Raw genomic sequence first — 22,911 nt, 5'->3', positions numbered from 1 at the left:
CAGTTAATTGAAGGATGAAGGAGGGAATTGGACCTGTGCTGTGTTTATGCACTGATTCTTCTCTTTGCCAGTTTGGGATTTGTGACATGGAAAGCAGGATAAAGCAGAGTATACTAATTGAGTCTTAATATTTGTAGAATTATCAAAATCTAAAAGAGATGAGGAAACATGTTTTCCATGTCTTTTTCCCCATACTTTTATTTCAGACATAAGTCAGTTTCTGTGCTAAGAGCTTTAAATGTATTATGTTTAACATTCACATCATGAGACTCAAATATTTGACTCAATTAGTAGATGAGAAAATTAAACCTTTAGTTAAATCTAGTTTTTGTGATAGAGTCAATTTGAGACTTAGGTCTTTGATACTAAGCTATGTGCCTGTGTTGGTCCAAGCAAAATCTTACATGGATGGCTCTCTTCAGAGCTTTTAGAAAATTGTTGGTCTTTTCTTATTGGACTATGAATAGGACTCTAAAGTGCTTTAGTCAAATTTTAGACTACATCATTTGGAGCTTGCCCACAAATTCATAACCCCCAATCCCAGTCACATTCAAGCTTTGCTTTGAAGCATGCCACCAGTAAAACACCGAGATCTGGAAGTTGGTATATATATATTGTACTTGTTTACTCTTAATGGTAAATGTAGGAGAAGATTCTTTTTAGTTGTTGTAAAAGCAATGAGCTGTTTCAAACCCAAAGAATTCTTTATTCAAACAAAATCATAAGCAGAAGTCTAAACATAAAAAATGCATTGAGACATAGCTTGACATCGATGGTAGGCCAGCCTTCAGGTCTTCTGTTGGTTCATCTCCTCCCTGTTTCAACCATTTACCTGCACGTGTTTAGGATCAGTGTAGTTTGATTTTTAAAATTCTGAGTTATAATTGTTAGTTTACATGATTCCTTATTGTTTATATTTTGATGGGAGATGAATTAAAATATGAGATTCAGTAAAATAGATCTTAATGCTTAAAACTTATCCCAAGATGGTATCTTAAGAGTACAGCAAATGATGACTAAAAGTGAAATAAATGGTAGTATTTATTTTAGTCAGTTATCAAAATTAGTACTTCCAGTCTCTTAAGCTGGAAGTATTAATTTTGATAATTGACTAAAATACTTATTTTAGATATATAGATGGCTATAAATTTTTGCATTCAAAAACTTTTTCAAGTTTTTAAAAATAAGTGGACATGTGATCTTATAAAATGTTTGTAATAAAAGAACAAGTTCTTTTATATTCAAAAGTAGTCGAGCCATTTAGATTTATTTGGGAGAATAATCATTAAAAAAAAAAAAAAGACCTCAAATGAAAAACTCTGCTGCCTAGGGGATGTGACTTAATCACAAAGGCTGCATCTACCTTTGTACCTTTATTTGGGGATTATATTTAAAACTGCCTGTATTCGTCCTCTCTAACACCTGTATATGAATAGTAAATGTATCCCCACTGGCAGCCATGGACCTCTTGGTCTATCTCTGTAGAGTGACATCTCTTTGATGATCACTCCAGTTGAATTTTATGTGGGCCATTGCTTATTCTCTGATAACCAGTCTGTACTTTGTCTCTATATGTGGTTGAAATTTAAGCAGCTGTATTTATATGATGGAGTAACATTTATTTTTATAAACGATGGGAGTACGTTCTCAGAGATGCTTCATTAGGCAGCTTTTTCGTTGTGCGAACATCACGAAGTGCAGGTGCACAAAACCTCAGTGGTACAGCCTGCTGCACACCTAGGCTATGTGGTGGTGTCTTTTGCTCTGTAGGGGAGAAAAGGTAATTATCCCTGCACCTGTCTGGCTTCTTGACTGAGACATCCTGTAATAAAACAAATTAATGTTGCGGTCCAGCCATGACGAGTCTATTACGGTGTCTTGAACGGGAAAAGGTATGGAATTGAAATAAATGATAGACAGGGACTTAAAGACACACGCACGCACGCACGCGTTCAGGAGGATGCCACGGCACACAGTCTCTACTGTTCCTTAGCCATAACGTTCGTGCTCCCAGAAGCACATCCACTTTTATTCATAGAAAAATTGTGGTCCATCAGCAATTCAATTGTTTCCAAGGCAACTCAAAAACAACCCCCACCATACCATCCAAATCTACTTTACACTAATAAGAAACTAGCTTCCAGCCTCCTCCAGAGAACACAGGTGAGACAAATGAGAATCAGGTGTAGCTCCCTGTCAACCAGGCAAATGAGGTGGGGTTTGGGCCCAGCACCTCTGTCCAGATTGCAGAAATACCCTGTTTATTTATTCGGTCCCCAACAGATTAACAAGAGGTAAACAAACAAAAGTTTAACAATAATATACACCCTCCTGGTCACATGGGAAAGATTCAGAAAAACTAAGTAGCTCACCACAGTGGCTGAAGCCACTACCTTAAATATCATCTTCAGCTGAAGATTAAAGAAGATGTTGGGGGTAAGGGGAATCAGGGGAGGTTAAAAGCCAAGAAGAGGGTAAGGTTGGTATGCAAATCGAAGTTCTTGTATTGAGCATTGGTGAGCATTTCTGTAGATGTGGTCGTTCCCTTCCCTTGTACCTGAACACTGAGGGAGACAGCCTTACAAATGGAGGTTTTCCTTGCAAATATAAATGTCTTTTACAAAGGGGGAGAACTTGGTCTTCAGAGCTTCTCCCATGTCTTCTGTTTCTTATAACTAATTACCCTAAAGCAAGCCTTATGCCACATAGATGTATTTTGTGGTGACAAGTATTGTTCCTTTCCAGCTCCTAAGCTACAAAACCCGGACAGCATGTTAATGTACAGAATGCTGTAGGCCAGGGGTCCCCAAACTACGGCCCGCGGGCCGCATGCGGCCCCCTGAGGCCATTTATCTGGCCCCCGCTGCACTTCCGGAAGAGGCACCTCTTTCATTGGTGGTCAGTGAGAGGAGCATAGTTCCCATTGAAATACTGGTCAGTTTGTTGATTTAAATTTACTTGTTCTTTATTTTAAATATTGTATTTGTTCCCGTTTTGTTTTTTTACTTTAAAATAAGGTATGTGCAGTGTGCATAGGGATTTGTTCATAGTTTTTTTTATAGTCCGGCCCTCCAACGGTCTGAGGGACAGTGAATTGGCCCCCTGTGTAAAAAGTTTGGGGACCCCTGCTGTAGGCAGTGGTATCACAATGTAAATATTTATATGATTTGTTATGCTGTGCCTTGAAAATGGCCAGGATATCACTGAGGGGCTAAGATGTCACTAGGCATTAGGAATATCCAGCTGTTAATCTTACATCGGGACCTCTGTTGTTTATGCACTTTCCTTCACCAAAAGGCTGTGTAGCATGTGACCGTCAGCACTGTTAGTGTCTTGGAAAGAAAACTGGGCTCGGAATCAGGAGAACTCATTTCTTATGTTGGTGTGCAAAGAAAGTCATTTTATGGCTTTGTGCCATTTTAAAAAGAAATTAGATCCAAGTCTCAAACCTTGACTCGCTTCTACGACCTTTGGAAACTCATTCTGCTTTTTTGAACCTCTAGATTTTATGGTATTTAAGATTATTAACTAGATTTGGAGAGGTATGTGAATTTGGGGTCTGAATGACAATACATAGTTAAGTAGTTAGTCTCCCCTCCCTTATCCACAATTTCAGTTATCTGTGGTCAGCTGCTTTTAAAAATATTAAATGGAAAATTCCAAGGATGAAGAATTCCTAAGTTAAATTGCATACTGTTCTGAGTGCTGTGAGGAGATCTCACAGTATCCTGTTTCATCCCCCCCCACTTGACATCCCTTTGTTGTCCAATGTATCCACACTATATAAGTCACTGAGTAGCCACTTGTTGTCAGAGAGAGTACATTCATACAACTTTACTAAAAGTTATATTGTTATAATTCTGTTATTACTTGTTAATCTGTTCCTGTGACTAATTCATAAACATTATCACAGATATGTATGTATAGGAGGAAAAATATATATACAGTAACTAACTCTTTAATACCATCAATAAGTTCCGTAACTTTAAGCAAAGCAATGTATAATGAAACCACCTTTACTGAAGGCTAATTGTTATAAACAGAGGGTAGATTTCTATCAATTTTATAATGAAACTGCGTAGAACAAAATTATGTTATTTGAGGATCTGATATATATGTGTGTGTGTGTGAGAGAGAGAGAGAGAGAGATTCGGTACTAATTTCAGGCCTCTATTGAAGTTTTGGAATGTATCCCCTCAGGATAGGTGGGGGAACTATTGTCTGTCTGTATCACTAATATTAATCTTATGAAACAATTTAGGACAATTTTTTTTTATCTTAAATCACTGAATAAAGATAATTGGGAAGTTTTATTGATAGAACTTTTGCTTTTTGTCTAGTTTCTATGCTGTTTGCCAATGTAATAGAAGCCTGTCTTACCAGATTTTGACATTTCAGGTTACAACTCCAGTGGTTAAGCAAGGACCAGTTTCACAATCGGCCACACAGCAGCAGCCTATAACTGCTGACAAACCACAAGGTCATGAACCTGTCTCTCCTAGAAGCCTTCAGCGCTCGAAGTAAGTTGATGTTATATGTTGACACATCATTAATTTTTCCTTAATATGCCATTCTGCATTGTTCACATATTATAAATATGTGTATACTAGAACTTCATCTTGAAAGAATCCATGACTAGCCATAGTTTTATGTATTACAGAATCCACAAAGGCAAATCTGCAGGAAGCAACAAGTTGGTTTTTGTCTCTAGTAGTGAAGCCTGGGTTATTCTGAGGAAAGTGGCTCTTTCTTTAGAATTTCACTTAATAGACTATGATGAGAGTAACAATATGTGATAACTTGTACAAAGAGGGTACATGGTTTTATAATACTTTTGTTAGAAATGAAACGTCATTTTTAACCTCCGTGTAGCAGTGTTTAATTTGAGTGTATTGATGTACCCAGTACTCTCACATCAGAAGCTGGGCCAGTGTTGCCAGCGGTGTGTTAACATTCCTGTTCCCTTCAGCTGCCCCACAGGACTGCTTCTCAGAAAGCGCTCCAGTGTGTGTTGTCACTTTGCTTTGTTAATGAACAAATACAACTTAAATGATTTTCATTTAATTGATTTTCCTATATTTCTTGCTATGAGGTGGCAAAATAATTTGTGTTGTTTCTTATTGTTGTTTTCTAAACAAGCATTTCAGAACTTACACATCCAAATGAGAGTTGTTCCCTTGACAATAATCACCTTGGGAAGCTGTCTGCTTACTCCAGCAGTGTTCCCATTGCTCAGAACAGTATTGGGAAATTCTTTTAAATTCTCTTTAGGGCTACAGTTTTATTTTAGGTATTCTCAGTGATGAAAACTCTTCATCCTTTGGGAGATTTAGTTTTTGGAAATAATTGAAATTCATTCAGAACCGAGTTTGGTGAAACAAGTAGGAAATTAATTTGAGTGATTTTTTGGTTCTCACAACCATTTCCCCAAACCCTCGCCTAAACCATACAGCTTTTAAAAAAGATAACTAATGGCCCTGGCCGGTTGGCTCAGTGGTAGAGCGTTGGCCTGGCGCATAGAAGTCCCAGGTACGATTCCCGGCCGGGGCACACAGGAAAAGCGCCCATCTGCTTCTCCACCCCTCCCCCTCTCCTTCTTCTCTGTCTCTCTCTTCCCCTCCCGCAGCCGAGGCTCCATTGGAGCAAAGATGGCCCGGGCGCTGGGGATGGCTCCTTGGCCTCTGCCTCAGGCGCTAGAGTGGCTCTGGTCACGGCAGAGCAACGCCCCCTGGTGGGCGTGCCAGGTGGATCCCGGTTGGGCGCATGCGGGAGTCTGTCTGACTGTCTCTCCTCGTTTCTAGCTTCGGAAAAATACAAAAAAAAAAGATAACTAATCTCATAGTGTTATTTGGTCTTATTTTGCCACTAAACTCATTCATTGCTGTCCAATAAATTTCCTGTAATCTGCTCCTCATTATTTCACCCTCTGATCCAACACTCTGTTCTGAGGTTAAATGACAGCAGTATTCATTGTCCCTTCCTTATTCACTTGTACCAGAGATATATTCAGGTGTACCTTTTATTTTACCGCTGTTACAATGTGATCATTTCTTACTGACATTCTTATTAATGTTTGTAGTGTACAGTCATCAGGTTCTGTTGTAACATTTGGAGAGTACTGTTATTTTAAAGGACTCTGACATTAGTGTTTAAAGAGCTTTTTTCCCCAGAAGGTGTATTGAAGAGTACATGATATAAATGTACTTTGAATTTTAAATTCTGTTTGCCTAATGTTAGAATAACATTTTTCTTAGGTATTTGGGTATCTTTAATAGAAAGGATTTGCAGCGGACAATATGTGGGATACCTAGAAACTACTTGACATGTCAATTGTGTTTTCTCTTCCAGTAGCCAGAGAAGTCCATCACCTGGTCCAAATCATACTTCTGGTAGTAATGCATCAAATGTAGCAGTTGTACCACAGAATTCATCTACCCGAACTCCATGTTCATTAACACCTTCACTAGCAGCACACTTCAATGAAAATCTCATAAAACATGTTCAAGGATGGCCTGCAGACCATGCAGAGAAGCAGGTACGTTACATGATTCAGAGCAGATGATTACCTTTGGATGACTAAAAAATATAACTTCTACTTTTAGAAACTCTAACCTGGACTGCTAAATTCAAGCTATATTTAAAACAACTAATTTCTAAGTAGGTTGTCTAGCTATTTTATAAAATATTTGATATATACTTACCTGTAGGATATTTATAAATATCTGTGGTTTCACATAAAATGTTTTAATATAATTATCATTATGTATTATGTTATTATCAAGTACTTGGCATTCAATTCTGTACCAAGTGCTTTATTTTCTGCACTTAAAACTGCTAACCAGTGCAGATGATGAGTTTTCTTTTTATCAAAGAAACCCTGAAGACTAAATGGATTATAACAAGGTCACCCTGTTAATACAGTAATGTGTCTCAAAGCCAGTGTGCTTTTTCATTCAGCCATTTTGATAGTTTTAGAAACTTAGTACTGTTAATCTTACCTCTCCCCCACTAGATAGACTAAGCTACGAGAAGTTAAACATTTTTGTTTTGGGACAAGGGACCTTAGGACATTGCAATTATTGCCATTGGTTTCTCCCTTATACCATATAACTGACCATCTGAATTGTTCCGTAAGCTCACGGAGTCATTGTGTATCTCATGATATAGTAATACAGTGAGGTCCTTTTATCAGTGTTACACCTGAACTTTGCCTAGTCCAACCCAGCATCTTTTATTAATAATAAATCATGAGTCATCCTATCCTATACTATTCTGAGATGGGCAATATTGTCTTCTCAAAGCCTGATGTGCAAATCTTAAAATAAGTGTCTTTCACCATGAGACAATTTTTTTAAAAGGAAATTATTTTCCCCCTTAGATTCACCAGCATTTTTGTGTATTTAAAGGAGAAGTATTATTTTGTAATCTTGGTATAAACTTCTTAAAGATTCAATGTTTTATTTTTTTATATGTGAATGTGACTTATATTTTATGTGTTTCTCTTTAATATAGGCATCAAGATTGAGGGAAGAAGCTCATAACATGGGGAGCGTTCATATGTCAGAAATTTGTACTGAATTAAAAAATTTAAGATCTTTAGTCCGAGTATGTGAAATTCAAGCAACATTGAGAGAGCAAAGGTAAGTTTTTCACTGAAATAATTTTTTTCAAATTGGACTGAAGAACATAACTAAGTATCAGCAAGGAAATTTAATGTTTCTTTGGTATTGTATCATGTTTCATAAAAATGTAACTCATTTTTATAATGTAATTATTTCTGGTAAATGATAATGTCTAGATTTCATTTTTCTTAACCTATGGAAATGCTTCATTAGATGTTTTTTCTTCTGCTATAACTAAACGGTATAGTAGTGTATTATTTAAAAAGTGAAATTAGCAACTAATTTTATAAAGGGTCACTCTTGAATTGAGAGGCATATTGAATCGAAGAGACTTACTGAGTTGAAATTTTAAATCACGCTTGTATAACCAATAGATCTTTAGAAATTACAATAAGAATTTAGTTGTTCAGCAAGTTCAGTGATACATTCCTGTTTTTATAATTGTTTCCACCTAAATAAACTTATTGTCTCTTCTTAATCTGGTATCTTCAAGTAGGATAGCTACATCTACTGCTCACAAAAATTAGAGGATATTTCAAAATGAATATGAAGTGATAAAAAAATAAGCATTTGATATTTTTAATTAAGAACATCAGAAAAGCAAACAACAATCAAAGAAAGTTGTTCAATTATGCAAATGAAATGCAAAAGCAACTTTCATTGGAGAAAATGCACTATACAGAAGGCTGAAAGTACTGGAGTATCTGCACGTTCCCTGATTCCCTAGTTCTTGTGAGCATTAGTATAGAAATTGCTTTACATCCTGTCTATATAAAGTGGTATTAATCTTGTCATGAAAACACTACTTATTTGGCAGAGTACCAACTTGGGATTTATAGTAAACTCAGAAAAATTGAATTTTTATCTAATGTTTCAATTACTAAAATATTTGGAGGTATGTTTTGAATATCACCTGGGATTTTTTTACTCTAGGATTGCTCTGAACATACGTAAAACTTAAACTACATTTTGGCCTGCTAGATAGATGATTTAATTTTTTTTAAAGTATATTGTTTTTTATTGTATTTTGTTAAAACAGTGTACATAGTCAAATCTCGAGCCAATAACATTATTTTGCCTAATTCCCTGGTATAGGCCATAAAAGTTATGGTTCACCAGAAAGAGGAATCAGTGGGAAAGATTTGTATGAAGTTCATGGGAATATATTTAGCTGTGGAGTTTGTGTTTTATTTTTTGTTTTAAATAGACATGTCTGTGGGACTTTGACTTGGCTCCATTTTTATGAACCTGCATTTGTATTAAGAACAATTAGTCAAAATGATGAGCCTCTTGCACTTGGTTAATTCCAGACTTACTATCTGGTAGTGCAGAAAATGAGCAATAGAGGTTTATATTATGTTTAATATCTACTGCCATTGTGTGTGATGATACAGTGAACACTACATTTTAAATAAATCTTTAATTCAAATTAATTATTGAGAAGTTGTTAGAAAACTAGAAAACATTCTAACTTCCTGAGGTACTGTATATCATATATTTAGTAGTTATTTTGTCTTAACTGTATACTAGTCAGTTTATTATTTTGTCTTACTAGTACTCATTTTCTTTAAGAGATTTTTGTTAAAAGTTTGATTCTTCTGTAATATTTATATGACCACACAGTTCTAATGCCTTCTTATTTTTTTCAGGATACTATTTTTGAGACAACAAATTAAGGAACTCGAAAAGCTAAAAAATCAGAATTCCTTCATGGTGTGAAGATGTGAATAACCACACATGGTTTTGAGTACAGGAACTATAAATCTCTTGCCCAATCTTAACATTTTTGAGCTGCAGTTACGTAGACTTTGGACCGTTAAGCTGGGCAAAGGAAATGACAAGGGGAAGGGGATCTGTGAGAGTTAATTCAAGGGAAAGAGACAGATTGATTTGTAAAACCCTTGAAATGTAGATTTAATGTAGATGTATTCTTCACGTTGTAAATATGTTTTGTAGAGTGAAGCCATGGGAAGCCATGTGTAATGAGCTTAGACATCCAAAACTAATCAATGCTGAGGTGGCTAAATACCTAGCCTTTTACATGTAAACCTGTCTGCAAAATTAGCTTTTTTAAGAAAAAAAAAAAAACGGATGGGGGAGGGTTTAATTTATCATTCAAAAATCTTGCATTTTCAAAAATTCAGTGCAAGCGCCAGCGATCTGTGTCTGAGGAGAATACAATTCTGAACCATACGGGCAGTGTACAATATCATGGGACAACCGTGTCTACACTTGCACCTGATCAAGAGCAGTGCTTCTCCATTTGTTTTGCAGAGAAATGTTTTTTCATTTCCCGTGTGTTTCATTTCCCTCTGAAATACTTGATCTGATTTTATCCATTTTTTAAGGCTCCTCTTTTTTTCTCCTTTCTTAAGGCACTGTTGCTATGGCACTTTTCTCTAACCTTTTCATTCCTGTGTACAGTAGCTTAAAGTTGCAGTGATTGAGCATAATTCACTTGTTTGTATAAATTATTGAAATCCATTTGCACCCTGTAAGAATGGAATGGACCTAAAAGTACTGCTGGGCGCATGTGCTGAAAGTACATTGATTGCTCAAATGTGAAGAAATGGCCCAATGAACATGGTTGGGTGAGGGGAAAGAGGAAACAAAGCTAGTCACATGTGAATTGTATCTGTTGTAATAAACATGTTAAAATAAATGAATTGTTATTTTTCTTTTCCTTTGGTCAAATGCATATTAGAAGAACTACCTGGGGATTCTTTATTAGAACTATTCTTGTTGAATATTTATACTTAACTGAAATAAGTCCTGAAGGGAGGTTTCATTTAAAGCATATTAACAGGAAATGTGTATAAGATAATTTAATGAACTATGAAATTCAACAAGAATGACTAAGTCACTTCCCAAGTGGTTGTCATTTGTTAAACCCTGGTTTACCTGTCTTGCTATTATGACATTTCATTTTGAAGGATGTTTGTGTTGTAGCTAACTGTTCAAGTCTGGTGCTGACTGCTGTTCTTAGCCATCACAAAACGCTAAATTTGTGTAATTGGAGCTTCCTACTGTTAGCTGGAAATGGTGGAGAAGCTCAGCTTTGTATATTGTTTTCCTAAAGTATATTAAAATAAAAAAAGAAACTATTGCTACTATAAAATTACCTTGGCTTTTTTTTTCTTTGCTAAAATATTGATCACGTGGCCTTAGCATGACATTGCCAGTAATCTATCAAATCACAAGGGTTTCTTTATGCAGAAAAATCTTAATTTTAGAATCTCAACTTAAATTTAGAGCCTTTTTCTTCCTGTCAAGGCAGATGTGTTCATGTGCTTTTAGAGAACTGCCAGCACCAAGGGCTTATTCTGTGATGTCAGACATTAATGTTCACTGCAGTCTGGGATAATGAAATTTTGAAATTGCTCTTGTGCTTTAAGCATAAAGTATAGAGGAAAATGTTCAGATTTTTAAATAAATTTTAAAAAATAAACTGTAACAATAGTGTAGATATTTTCTAAAGTACAAAAATGTTCCAGTATAATTAAGAGGAATTAGAATCTTATACTGGAAACTGATTTTTTTTATTGTAATGAGCATACTTCTAAAATGTAGGAAGAAACAAATGTACATCATATTGTCATGAAATGTTTATATTTTGAGATTGTTAACAGTTGCTGGACTTGATTAGTGCATGTAAATGAAACTCCAAAGAGCTGTGTTAAGCTAGAACCCTTATGGGCACAGTCCTGGGTGGCAAAGTTTTCCTGATCAGATGGTAAATTTGACTTGCTAATAGTTTATCATAGATTTACATCACCTTATTTCTTTGCTTAAAAAAGTTTGCATCCCTAAGTGAATTGCTCACAAAGATATATATATAGAGAGAAGATGCCTGATTTGAAATTTCCTGGTGAATTTTTAAACACAAAATTAAAAGTTTTTGTAACTATTTTTACAATACTTGAATTAATTATTCTACAGTAAATTATTTTAAATATTGCACTTTAATACAGATACAGTGTCCAGCTACTAACCTTGAGGTAACCAGGGACTGTTTATTAAAATAGGAATACTACCAGAGAACATTCTTTATCTAGGTGGCTTATTGCCATGGTTTTGAATATGTATCTCATTTGGTTTAGATGGAGACCTTAGTTCAAATAATTTGAAAAAGGATATAAAAATAGCCCCTAGGAAACCTCAGGGTGTTTGTTTTAAAAGGGACATATTCATACTATATTGTAATAAAATATTTTGTGAAGGTGGGTCTGTTAGAAATTCTTTACCCTGAAGAACCAGCATCCCTATTTCTTTTTTCTGTGTAACTAGTTGAACTAATTTTTAATTTTAAAACTTGGACTAGATATCTCCAGATTTTTACCACACTGAAAATTTCATGCTTCAGTCTTTTGAAAGACATCATGATTTTAATAGCCCAAACGAACCGTTTTATCTTCTAATTTTATATATGTTTCACACTTGTAAAATCTTGGAAAGGAGGTGCTTAAAACTTTGCAAAGAATGAATTGTTACCCATTTCAAAACTAATCTATTGTTATGTTTAAATAGCCTTAGCTTTAAGGAGTTATTGCCCAGGGGAGGAAGGTAGGCGTGAAGTGAAATAAGTTACTCTGCAAATCAAAACTATTATGGTTCTGATTTGGGCTTAAATCAGGACTTAATGCTACTGTACTTAGATGTGGGGTTTGAATATACGGAAATTCGTTTCAATACATGTAATTATGACTATATTCTTGTATTTGTACTGAAGTGTACAAAATGACACTAAAAAGTAATAAATATGTTTTGACTATACTGTGCAGTTATTTCAGAACAGTCTGTTTTGAAAGTCTTAGAATGCATAATTTGCATTTTAAAAAACCAAATACTAGATTACTGCTTTAATTTCAATAGCAGGTGTCATGTCAGTTGTAATATAATTTCCTAGTTGCAGTATTTCAATAAAAAATTTTGGCTTAAAAGTTGAGATTCTTTAGATCCTGTTCTAATTTATTGTAAACCACAGCCCCCACCCCCATTTTTTCTTATGTCTTAATTTTGGGAATGCCTTGAAGTGCGGTCGTCCTGGTTAAATCTCATCTAAGCCCCTGTCTTTAAGAACCACTTCAAGGTTAGTTTCACCCAAGTTAACCTGATCTCTTCTTTGCACTCAACCATAGCTCAGATGCTTGATTTAATATTGCAGATTCTCTAAGAAAGCTCTTGTGCTTCTGACTGTTCTCTAGGGTGCCCATTTTCAACACCCTCATCCTCTATTCAAGCCATCAAGATCCGCAGGCTCTGCCTTCACGGTGTACTTAGATCTGTGGCTTCTCACCATGTTTACCACTCCAGTCCACAGTTATCTTTGAACCAGAACGCTACCACAGTCTCCTTACCCTTCTCTTCGCGCCCATCTTAACACTGCCTCCACACAGTCTATTCTCCATGCAGCCACCAGAGTGGGATAGAAACCACACGTTCTGTTCATGGTCCAATCGCATGTGTGAACGAAAGCCTAAGCTCCTGTTATTTACATGTTTAAACCCCTAAATGTCACCTCAGTCTCATCAACTTGTTTCTCCCTTGCTCACTGCATTACCTTCTCTAGGGTTTGCATTTCCCCTGCCCTGGGGAGTTTGTTTTTCAAGACTTGTACACTTTTGCTGCCCATTCAGTCTAAGTCTTAAAGTTCAGCTCAGAGGCCTTTATCTGCCATCTCTATTGTTCACTGGTTTCCTCAAAAGAACAGTGTGATACAGAGTATTCCATAAATACTTATTGAATGAATTACAAATCCTGAAGAGCTAAAGACAGATTGAAGAAAATTTATAAAGGTTACAGAAAAATTTTTCTTCAAATACTGATTTTGTCCTTCACCTTAGGAGATAGGAACAACAACTAGCTTTTTCGTTCCTTGTAAGAAATTGTTGCAATTTACTATTGGTTACCAAAACCTAACTGCAAATCTGTTTTGTTAGCATTATGGCAAGATGAATCAACTGAACCAGTAATTAAAGAGATTTCTGTGAGCACATTTTAGGAGTAAATAAGCCAATGAGAAGCAAGAGGCTTCTTCTAATGTGATCAGTTTGGGGAGATGGACCAGCAGGAACTGAAGGGCACGATGTGTGTCACAGGGGTTGGGGACTATGTCCTGGCTTCAATAGGACTGATAGTCTCGTATTTTTGGTTAAGATGATGCCTTGATGTCCAACCAGGTTCTAATTTTTAGGACAGGTATAGGCAGGAAACACTTGAAATGATGTTCTGTGTTACTAATAGAACATTTTACTGCACATATCCATCATAAGGAAAATGGCTGGGGTTGAGAATTCTCTGTGAAGATTGAAGGTTGACAGGCAGCACTTGCTGTCACAGTATACTTTTCTAAAAAATTTAGGGTACCTGTTAATTGCCCAATTTGATCAGCCTATGTGGGTATGTTAGTTTTACCCTGTTTAGGTAGTTTCAGGGTTATCACTGCCAATGAGAGGCAGAATGCAAGGACAATAATTTTTGTCTTGTATATCCCCATCTAGAAAAATCAGTGTGTGGTGCTCAAGTATTTTCACATGAAATAAGTACACATTTAAAATCTTTACTCTCTAATATTGCTCACTTTTGTATTTAATCAACATTTTCCAAAATACTTTTATAAATCATAGAGGTTAACTTGAGCAGTCGTTCTGAAATTTCAAATCAGTGTCCTAAATTTCACTTTTTCCATTTTGATTCTTTGACATTGTATTTATGAGCGAAAACTGTTAATGATAAAAAACATCAATTTTAATAATATAAATAGAGCTCTGCTAATTAGAGCTCTAATTTTTAAAATGCAGTGCAGGCTCAGGCTACATCACTCTTTACTTGTCTCACAAGCACAAGAGTTCCAAAGGTGCTATGCAAAATACTGACAATGGACTGCAGGATACGATAGCTGAAGAAATACCCCCCATGCTTAACAGAAGTATTTAAAGAGCCAAAATATTCCTCTGTAAACATCAAAACAACGAAAGAAGCACAAACCCATAATATAATCTTTGAAAGGCAGTGGCTGGAGAAAGGAAAATGGAAAATGTTGGTGTATTTGAGCACACCTAATCATGCCCGAATGAGTCAGGCTCCAGTCAGAAAATGGAAGTCACCCTAGGTATTTCAAAAGAAGGGTATTTGAAAACGGTAGAGGTTAAGACTAAGGCCTGGCTTGAAGAAAATAAAAAGGAGAGAGCTGAGAGTAAGGACAGATAGGGCAGCTCTTCTCCAGGGAGCTGATCCAAGGAAAAGACAAAGTCACTGACCGGGATGCTTTTTGAAGGAAAGGGAGAAACCCAGGCTTCCCTCCTCGTTCTGCCTATATTGGCAGAACTGATCCGGAAGCAAAACAGCAAGAGAGTTCGTGACATTCATTCTCTGCAAGGCTGAGAAAGGAACAAAGGGAGAAAAAGTGAACCTGAAATAATTAAGCAAATAGCCAGCACAGCCTGCCCTCACTAGTAGGACAAGGCAAGGGAGAAAGTAAGCCAGTTAGAGCAATATTTCCTAGCAAAAGATAATGGAGCAGTGTCTGAAGTTCTAAGAAGTATTTAAGAAAATATATGGTGACTGAAATGCTAAGTAAGTTGTTCAAATATAAAGACAAGAGAGACAACAAAACATGGAAGGGTGAGATACTGCAGTCATTAGACCTCAAAGAAAGTAACTCAGAAAATCTAACCAAGAAGTAAAGAATGGTAGTAAAAAGCATTGTTGGTGTTAGGGAAGCGATTTATGCATACAACTACAGGACAGAGGGAAATGTGGTACATGAGTGTAGTAAAATGTGGCAATGTTTAATAAAAAGGGAGGTGGTGAGAAGATGGGAGGACATATTGGGCTTTTATCTTTTTAAGCTAGAAGGTCCAATGTTTACTTATCAATAGAAAAGTACTATGCACTAGCAGATCAGGTTCTTGCTCTAATGGAGCTTATATTTAAGTGAAGGCAAAAACAATAAACAATTTGAAAAAGTAAATGAACAAAAAATCAGAATTCAATACACAATGCACAATAAATACAGAAATAATAGCTGTGAAGAAAATAAAATAACAGAGACAAGGGCTGACGGATTTTAGATCACATAGTTAGAAAAAAACTCCCTGAGGATATGAGCTTAGCTGAGACCTGGGAAATGAGAACAAGATAGTCATGTGAAGCTCAACATTATGTCATAGTTAATGACAAAACACTAGAAGCAGTTTCACAAAACTCAGACTATCAACTTTGTTATTTCCAATACTGTTTGAGAAATACTAGCCAATGCAATTAGACAAGGAAAAGAAATGAGCTGAAAATATGAGATAGGAAGAGGGCAAGTTATAATTATTTCAGTGATGTGTATCTGGAAAATAAAGAGTATTCAGTTAGAGGGCTAATTACAGGTTTAACATGTAAACATCGATAGCTTTGTTACATAAAAAATAAACATTTACGCCCTGGCCGGTTGGCTCAGCGGTAGAGTGTTGGCCTGGCGTGCGGGGGACCACGTGTGGTTCGATTCCCGGCCAGGGCACATAGGAGAAGCGCCCATTTGCTTCTCCACCCCCCACCCCCCCTCCTTCCTCTCTATCTCTCTCTTCCCCTCCCGCAGCCAAGGCTCCATTGGAGCAAAGATAGCCCGGGTGCTGGGGATGGCTCCCTGGCCTCTGCCCCAGGCGCTAGAGTGGCTCTGGTCGCGGCAGAGCGACGCCCCGGAGGGGCAGAGCATCGCCCCCTGGTGGGCAGAGCATCGCCCCTGGTGGGCGTGCCGGGTGGATCCGGTCGGGCGCATGCGGGAGTCTGTCTGACTGTCTCTCCCTGTTTCCAGCTTCAGAAAAATACAAAAAAAAAAAAATAATAAAAAAAATAAACATTTACTATGGCAATTAAATCAAGACATAGATTAGTCTCATCAATAAATGGCATTGGGAAATCTGGATATTCACATGCAAAATAATGAAATTGAAACCCTATTTTATACTTCACAATAATTAACTTGAATTGGATTAAAAACTCAAATGTAAGACCCGAAACTTGTAAAATTCCTAAAAAAAAAAAAAAAAAAAGCACAGAAGGAAAGCTTCTTGACATTGGTCATGGCAATTATTTTTTTGGATATGACACCAAAACCACAAGCAACAAGAGCAAATCAGTAAGTGGAACTACATCAAACTAAAAAGTTTCTGCACAGCAAAAGAAATAACAAAAAGACAACCTTTGGAACCTGTGTGGGAGCCTCAGTGGATAAAGCACAGAACACAGTGTCCCAGAGGTCACAAATTTGTTCCCCAGTTGGGGCATGTATGAGAAGCAATCAAAGAGTGCACAACTAAATGGAACAAGTAAGTGAAACAATGAGTTGATGCTTCTCTCTCCCTTCCCAGTCAATGGAAAAAAATTTTAAAGGCAACCTGGAGCATTGTCCTAGAGCAAGATGTTGCCAGGTTCAATACCAGGTCAGGTCACATACAGGAGCAGCTCAATATTCCTGTCTCTTACTCTCCCTGCCTCTCTCTCAAAAAAAAAAAAAAAAAAAAAAAAAAAGACAACCTATGTAATGGGAGAAAATATTTGAAAATCACAATTCTGACAAGAAGTTAATATCCAAAATATATGAGGAACTCATACAACTCAAATAAAAATGATTAAAAAATGGACAGAAGACCCAATAGACTTTTTTCCAAAGAAAACATACAAATGACCAACAACTAGATGAAAAGTTGCTCAATTATCCATTAATTATCATGGAAATGCTAATTAAAACCACAATAAGATATCACTTCACATTTATTAGAATGAGTAATATCAAAAAGAGTTAAGTGTTGGTGAGAATGTGGGAAAAAAGGAACCCTTATGCACTGTTGATGGGAATGTAAGTTGGTACAGCCACTATGGAAAATGGTATGAAAGTTCCTCAGAAAATTGAAAATAAAACTATTCAATATATGATCCAGAGATCTCACTTTGAGTGTCTGTCTGAAGGAAATGAAATCACTATCTTAAAGAGATATCTGTACCCCTGTGTTTACTGCAGCATTATTTGCAATAGATAAAAATATGGAAAGAACCTAAGTGTCTGACAATAATCAATAGATAAAGAAAATGTGGTATATATACAATGGAAAATTATTCAGCCATTGAAACAAAGGAAATTTAGCCATTTGTGACACCATGGATGAAACTTGAAGGCATTGTGCTAAGTGAAATAAGTTAGAGAAAGACAAATACTATGTGATTTCACTTATATGTGCAATCTAAAAAAGCTGAACTCATAGAAACAGGGTAGATTTTCGGTGGTTGCCAGGAGCTAACAATTGGAGTCAAAGGGTAAAATCTTCCAATTATAAAATAAGTTCTGAGGATCTAATGTACAGTATGCTGACTATAGTTAACAATATTGCAGTGTATACTTAAAAACTTACTAAGAGAGTAAATGCTCTAATTACAAAAAAAAATGATCATGTGATGGATATAATAACTATCCCACTATAGCAATCATTTTGAAATATATATACATATAAAATAATTGTGTTGTACACCTTTAACTTACACAATGTTTTATGTCAAGTATTCCTCAGTAAAGTTGGGAAAAAAGAGAGCTCATTTATTTTTTTCTTTATTTTTATTTTATTTTAATGGGGTGACATTGATAAATCAGGGTAAATATGTTCAGAAAAAACATGTCTAGGTTATTTTGACATTTGATTATGCTGCATTCCCATCACCCAAAGTCCAATTGTCTTCTGTCACCTTCTAACTGGTTTTCTTTGTGCCTCTCCCCTCCCCCAACTCCTTCTTTCTCCTCCCCCCAACCCCGTAACCCCCACACTCTTGTCCATGTCTCTGAGTCTCATTTTTATGTCCCACCTATATATGAAATCATATAGTTCTTTAGTTTTTTCTGATTTACTTATTTCACTCAGTATAATGTTATCAAGGTCCATCCATGTTGTTGTAAATAATCCAATGTCATCATTTCTTATGGCTGAGTAGTATTCCATAGTATATATGTACCAAAGCTTTTTAATCCACTCGTCCACTGATGGACACTTGGGCTGTTTCCAGATCTTTGCTATTGTGAATAATGCTGCCATAAACATGGGGGTGCATTTCTTCTTTTCAAACAGTGCTATGGTATTCTTAGGGTATATTCCTAAAAGTGGTATAGCTGGGTCAAAAGGCAGTTCAATTTTTAATTTCTTGAGAAATCTCCATACTGTTTTCCACAGTGGCTGCACCAGTCTGCATTCCCACCAGCAGTGCAGGAGGGTTCCCTTTTCTCCACATCCTTGCCATCACTTATTCTGTGTTGTTTTGTTGAAGAACGCCATTCTGACTGGTGTGAGGTGATATCTCATTGTGTTTTTGATTGTTTGTTTGTTTGTTTAGACAGAGAGAGTCAGAGAGAGGGACATATAGGGACAGACAAACGAGAATGGAGGGAGATGAGAAGCATCAATTTTTCATTGTGACACCTTAGTTGTTCATTGATTGCTTTCTCATATGTGCCCTGACCATGGGCCTTCAGCAGACCAAATAACCCCTTGCTTAAGCCAGCGACCTTGGGACCAAGCTGGTGAAGATTGCTCAAACCAGATGAGCCCGCGCTCAAACTGGCGACCTTGGGGTCTTGAACCTGGGTCGTCCACATCCCAGTCTGATGCTCCATCCACTGTTCTACCGCCTGGTCAGGCTCATTGTGGTTTTAATTTGCATTTCTCTAATAATTAGTGATGTTGAGCATTTTTTCATATGCCTATTGGTCATCTGTATGTCCTCTTTGGAGAAGTGTCTATTCATTTCTTTTGCCCATTTTTTGATTGGATTGTTTATCTTCCTGGTATTGAGTTTTACAAGTTCTATATAAATTTTGGTTATTAACCCCTTATCAGACGTATTGTCAAATATATTCTCCCATTGTGTAGTTTGTCTTTATATTCTGTTCTTATTGTCTTTAACTGTGCAGAAGCTTTTTAGTTTGATATAGTTCCATTTGTTTATCCTGTCTTTTATTTCACTTGCCCGTGGAGATATCAGCAAATATATTGCTGTGAAAGATTTCAGAGAGCTTACTGCCTATGTTTTCCTCTAAGATGTTTATGGTTTTATGGCTTACATTTAAGTCTTTTATCCATTTTGAGTTTATTTTTTTGAATGATGTAAGTCGGTGGTCTAGTTTAATTTTTTTGCATTTTTTTACAGGTAGCTGTCCAATTTTCCCAACACCATTTGTTGAAGAGGCTGTCTTTACTCTAATGTATGCTCTTACCTCCTTTGCCAAACATCAGTTGTCCATAAAAGTGTGGGTTTATTTCTGGGTTCTCAGTTCTGTTCCATTGATCTATATGCCTGTTCTTATGCCAGTACCAGGCTGTTTTGAGTACAATGGCCTTGTGATATCTGGAAGTGTGATACCTCCCGCTTTATTCTTCCTTTTCAAGATTGCTGAGGCTATTCTTGTTCTCTTTTGGTTGCATATAAATTTTTGTAATATGTGTTCTATATCTTTGAAGTAAGTCATTGGTATTTTAATCGGTATTGCATTGAATTTATAAATTGCTTTTGGTAATATAGACATTTTAATGATGTTTATTCTTCCTAACCATGAGCACGGTATATGCTTCCACTTGTTTGTATCTTCTCTGATTTCTTTTATCAATGTTTTATAATTTTCCGAGTACAAGTCTTTAAGCTCCCTGGTTAAATTTGTTCCTAGGTACTTTATTTTTTTGGTTGCAGTGGTAAAGGGGATTGCTTCCTTAATTTCTCTTTCTGACGGTTCACTGTTAGTGTATAAAAATGCCTCTGATTTCTGAGTATTAATTTTATATCCTGCCACCTTGCTGAATTCATTGATCAGGTTTAGTAGTTTTTTGACTGAGTCTTTAGGGGTTTTCTATATACAATATCATATCATCTACAAATAATGATAGTTTTACTTCTTCTTTTCCAATTTGAATGCCTTATATTTTGTTTTCTTGTCTGATTGCTGTGGCTAGGACTTCCAAAACTATGTTGAATAAGAGTGGTGAAAGGGGACACCCCTGCCTTGTTCCTGATCTTAAGGGGATTGCTTTTAATTTTTTCCCATTGAGTATGATGTTGGCTGTGGGTTTGTCATATATGGCCTTTATCATGTTGAGGTATGTTCCCTGTATTCCCACTTTGTTGAGAGTTTTGATCATGAATGGGTGCTGGATTTTATCAAATGCTTTTTCTGCATCTATTGAAATTATCATGTGGTTTTTCTCCTTCCTTTTGTTTATGTGATGAATCACATTGATTGATTTGCAAATATTGTACCAGCCTTGCCTCCCAAGAATAAATCCTACTTGATCATGATGTATGATTTTTTTCATATATTGCTGGATCCAGTTTGCTAATATTTTGTTGAGGATTTTAGCATCTAAATTCATCAGTAATATTGGCCTATAATGTTCTTTCTTTGTGTTGTCTTTGCCTGGTTTTGGAATCAGAATTATACTAGCCTCATAAAAGGAGTTTGGAAGTCTTCCTTCCTCTTGAATTTTTTGAAATAGCTTGAGAAGAATAGGAGTTAGTTCTTCTTTGAATATTTGGTAGAATTCACTTGTGAAGCCATCAGGCCCAAGACTCTTCTTTTTTGGGAGTTTTTTGATAACTGTTTCAATCTCATTTGTTGTAATTGGTCTGTTTAGGTTTTCTGATTCTTCCAGATTAAATTTTGGAAGATTATATGTTTCAAGGAATTTGTCCATTTCATCTAGGTTGTTTAGTTTTTTGGTGTACAGTTCTGCATAGTATTTTCTTACAATATTTTGTATATCTGTTGTGTCAGTTGTAATTTCTCCACTCTCATTTCTAATTTTATTTATTTGAGTCCTCTCTCTTTTTTTCTTGGCAAGTCCAGTTAAAGGTTCATCGATCTTGTTTACCTTTTCAAAGAACCAGCTCCAGGTTTCATTGATTCTCTGTATTGTTTCTTTAGCCTCTATGTCATTTATTTCTGCTCTGATCTTTATTATTTTCTTTCTTCTACTAGCTCTGGGCTTTACTTGCTGTTCTTTTTCTAGTTCTTTTAGATTCATGGTCAAGTTGTTTATTTGAGCTTTTTCTAGCTTCTTGAGGTATGCCTGTAATGCTATGAACTTCCCTCTCAGGACTGCTTTTGCTGTGTCTCATAAATTTTGAGTTGATAATGATATATGCTCATTATCGTTTGTTTCTAGGAATTTTAAAATTTCTTCTTTGATCTCATTGTTAACCCATTCGTTATTTAATAACATGCTAGTTTCCAAGTGTTTGAGTATTTTTGAGCTTTTCTGTTGTGGTTGATTTCTAGTTTCATTTCATTATGATTAAAGAAAGTGCTCGATATGATTTCAATCTTCTTAAATTTGTTAAAACTGCTTTTGTGCCCTAACATGTGGCCTATCCTAGAGAATGTACCATGAGCACTTGAAAAGAATGTATATTCTGCTTGTTTAGGGTGAAAGGTTCTGAAGGTATCTATTAAATCGAGTTGATCTAGTATGTCCTTTAAGTCTGCTGCTTCTTTGTTAATTTTCTTTCTTGAGGATCTATCTAGTGATGTTAATGGGGTATTGAAATCCCCTACTATTATAGTATTGCTGTTGATATCACCCTTTAAATCCATCAAAGTCTGCTTTATATATTTAGGTGCTCCTATATTAGGTACATAGATATTTATAATGGTTATATCTTCCTGTTGGATTGCTCCCTTTATCATTATGTAGTGACCTTCTTTATCTTTACTATAGTCTTTGTTTTAAAGTTCATTTTGTCTGATATAAGTATTGCTACCCCAGTTTTTTTTTTCATTTCCATTGCGTGAAATATTTTTTTCATCTTTTTATCTTCAGTCTATGTGCATCTTTTGTTTTAAGGTGTGTCTCTTGTAGACAGCATATGTATGGGTCCTGTTTTCTTATCCACACAGCTACCCAATGTCTTTTGATCAGATCATTTAATCCATTTACATTTAAGGTTATTATTGATATGTAATTGTTTATTGCCATTTTATTCTTTAAAACTGTATTCCTCTTTTGCTATGTTATTTTCCTCCTGCTTACAACAGACCCCTTAGCATTTCTTGCAGCCTTGGTTTGGTTGTAGTGAATTTCTTGAGTTTTTTTTTGTCTGGAAAGCTTTTTATTTCTCCTTCAATTTTAAATGATAGCCTTGCTGGAGAAAGTAGTCTTGGTTGTAGGCTCTTGTTTAGCATTACTTTGAATATTTCTTGCCATTCCCTTCTGGCCTCAAGTGTTTCTGTTTAGAAGTCAGAAGTTATCCTTATGGGGGCTCCTTTGTAGGT

General features: G+C 36.0%; 1 protein-coding gene across 9 annotated transcripts in view; it reads left to right on the top strand.

Moving 5' to 3' along the window:
* Positions 1–12,567, top strand: part of WAC (WW domain containing adaptor with coiled-coil) — a 111,181-nt gene extending 98,614 nt beyond the window's left edge. For all 9 annotated transcript variants that reach the window (XM_066386984.1, XM_066386980.1, XM_066386981.1 and 6 more), the window contains 4 exons: positions 4,399–4,520; positions 6,349–6,535; positions 7,513–7,640; positions 9,272–12,567. In XM_066386984.1, coding sequence (XP_066243081.1) covers positions 4,399–4,520; positions 6,349–6,535; positions 7,513–7,640; positions 9,272–9,341 — 507 coding nt within the window. In that variant the 3' untranslated portion in view covers positions 9,342–12,567. The remainder of the gene's footprint in view (positions 1–4,398; positions 4,521–6,348; positions 6,536–7,512; positions 7,641–9,271) is intronic.
* Positions 12,568–22,911: the final 10,344 nt, after the last annotated feature.

Source organism: Saccopteryx leptura, chromosome 5, assembly GCF_036850995.1.
Source record: "Saccopteryx leptura isolate mSacLep1 chromosome 5, mSacLep1_pri_phased_curated, whole genome shotgun sequence".
NCBI classification, from domain to species: domain Eukaryota; kingdom Metazoa; phylum Chordata; class Mammalia; order Chiroptera; family Emballonuridae; genus Saccopteryx; species Saccopteryx leptura.
The sequence above is the reverse complement of the archived record's forward strand: the minus strand, read 5'-3'. Positions and strand labels throughout refer to the sequence as shown.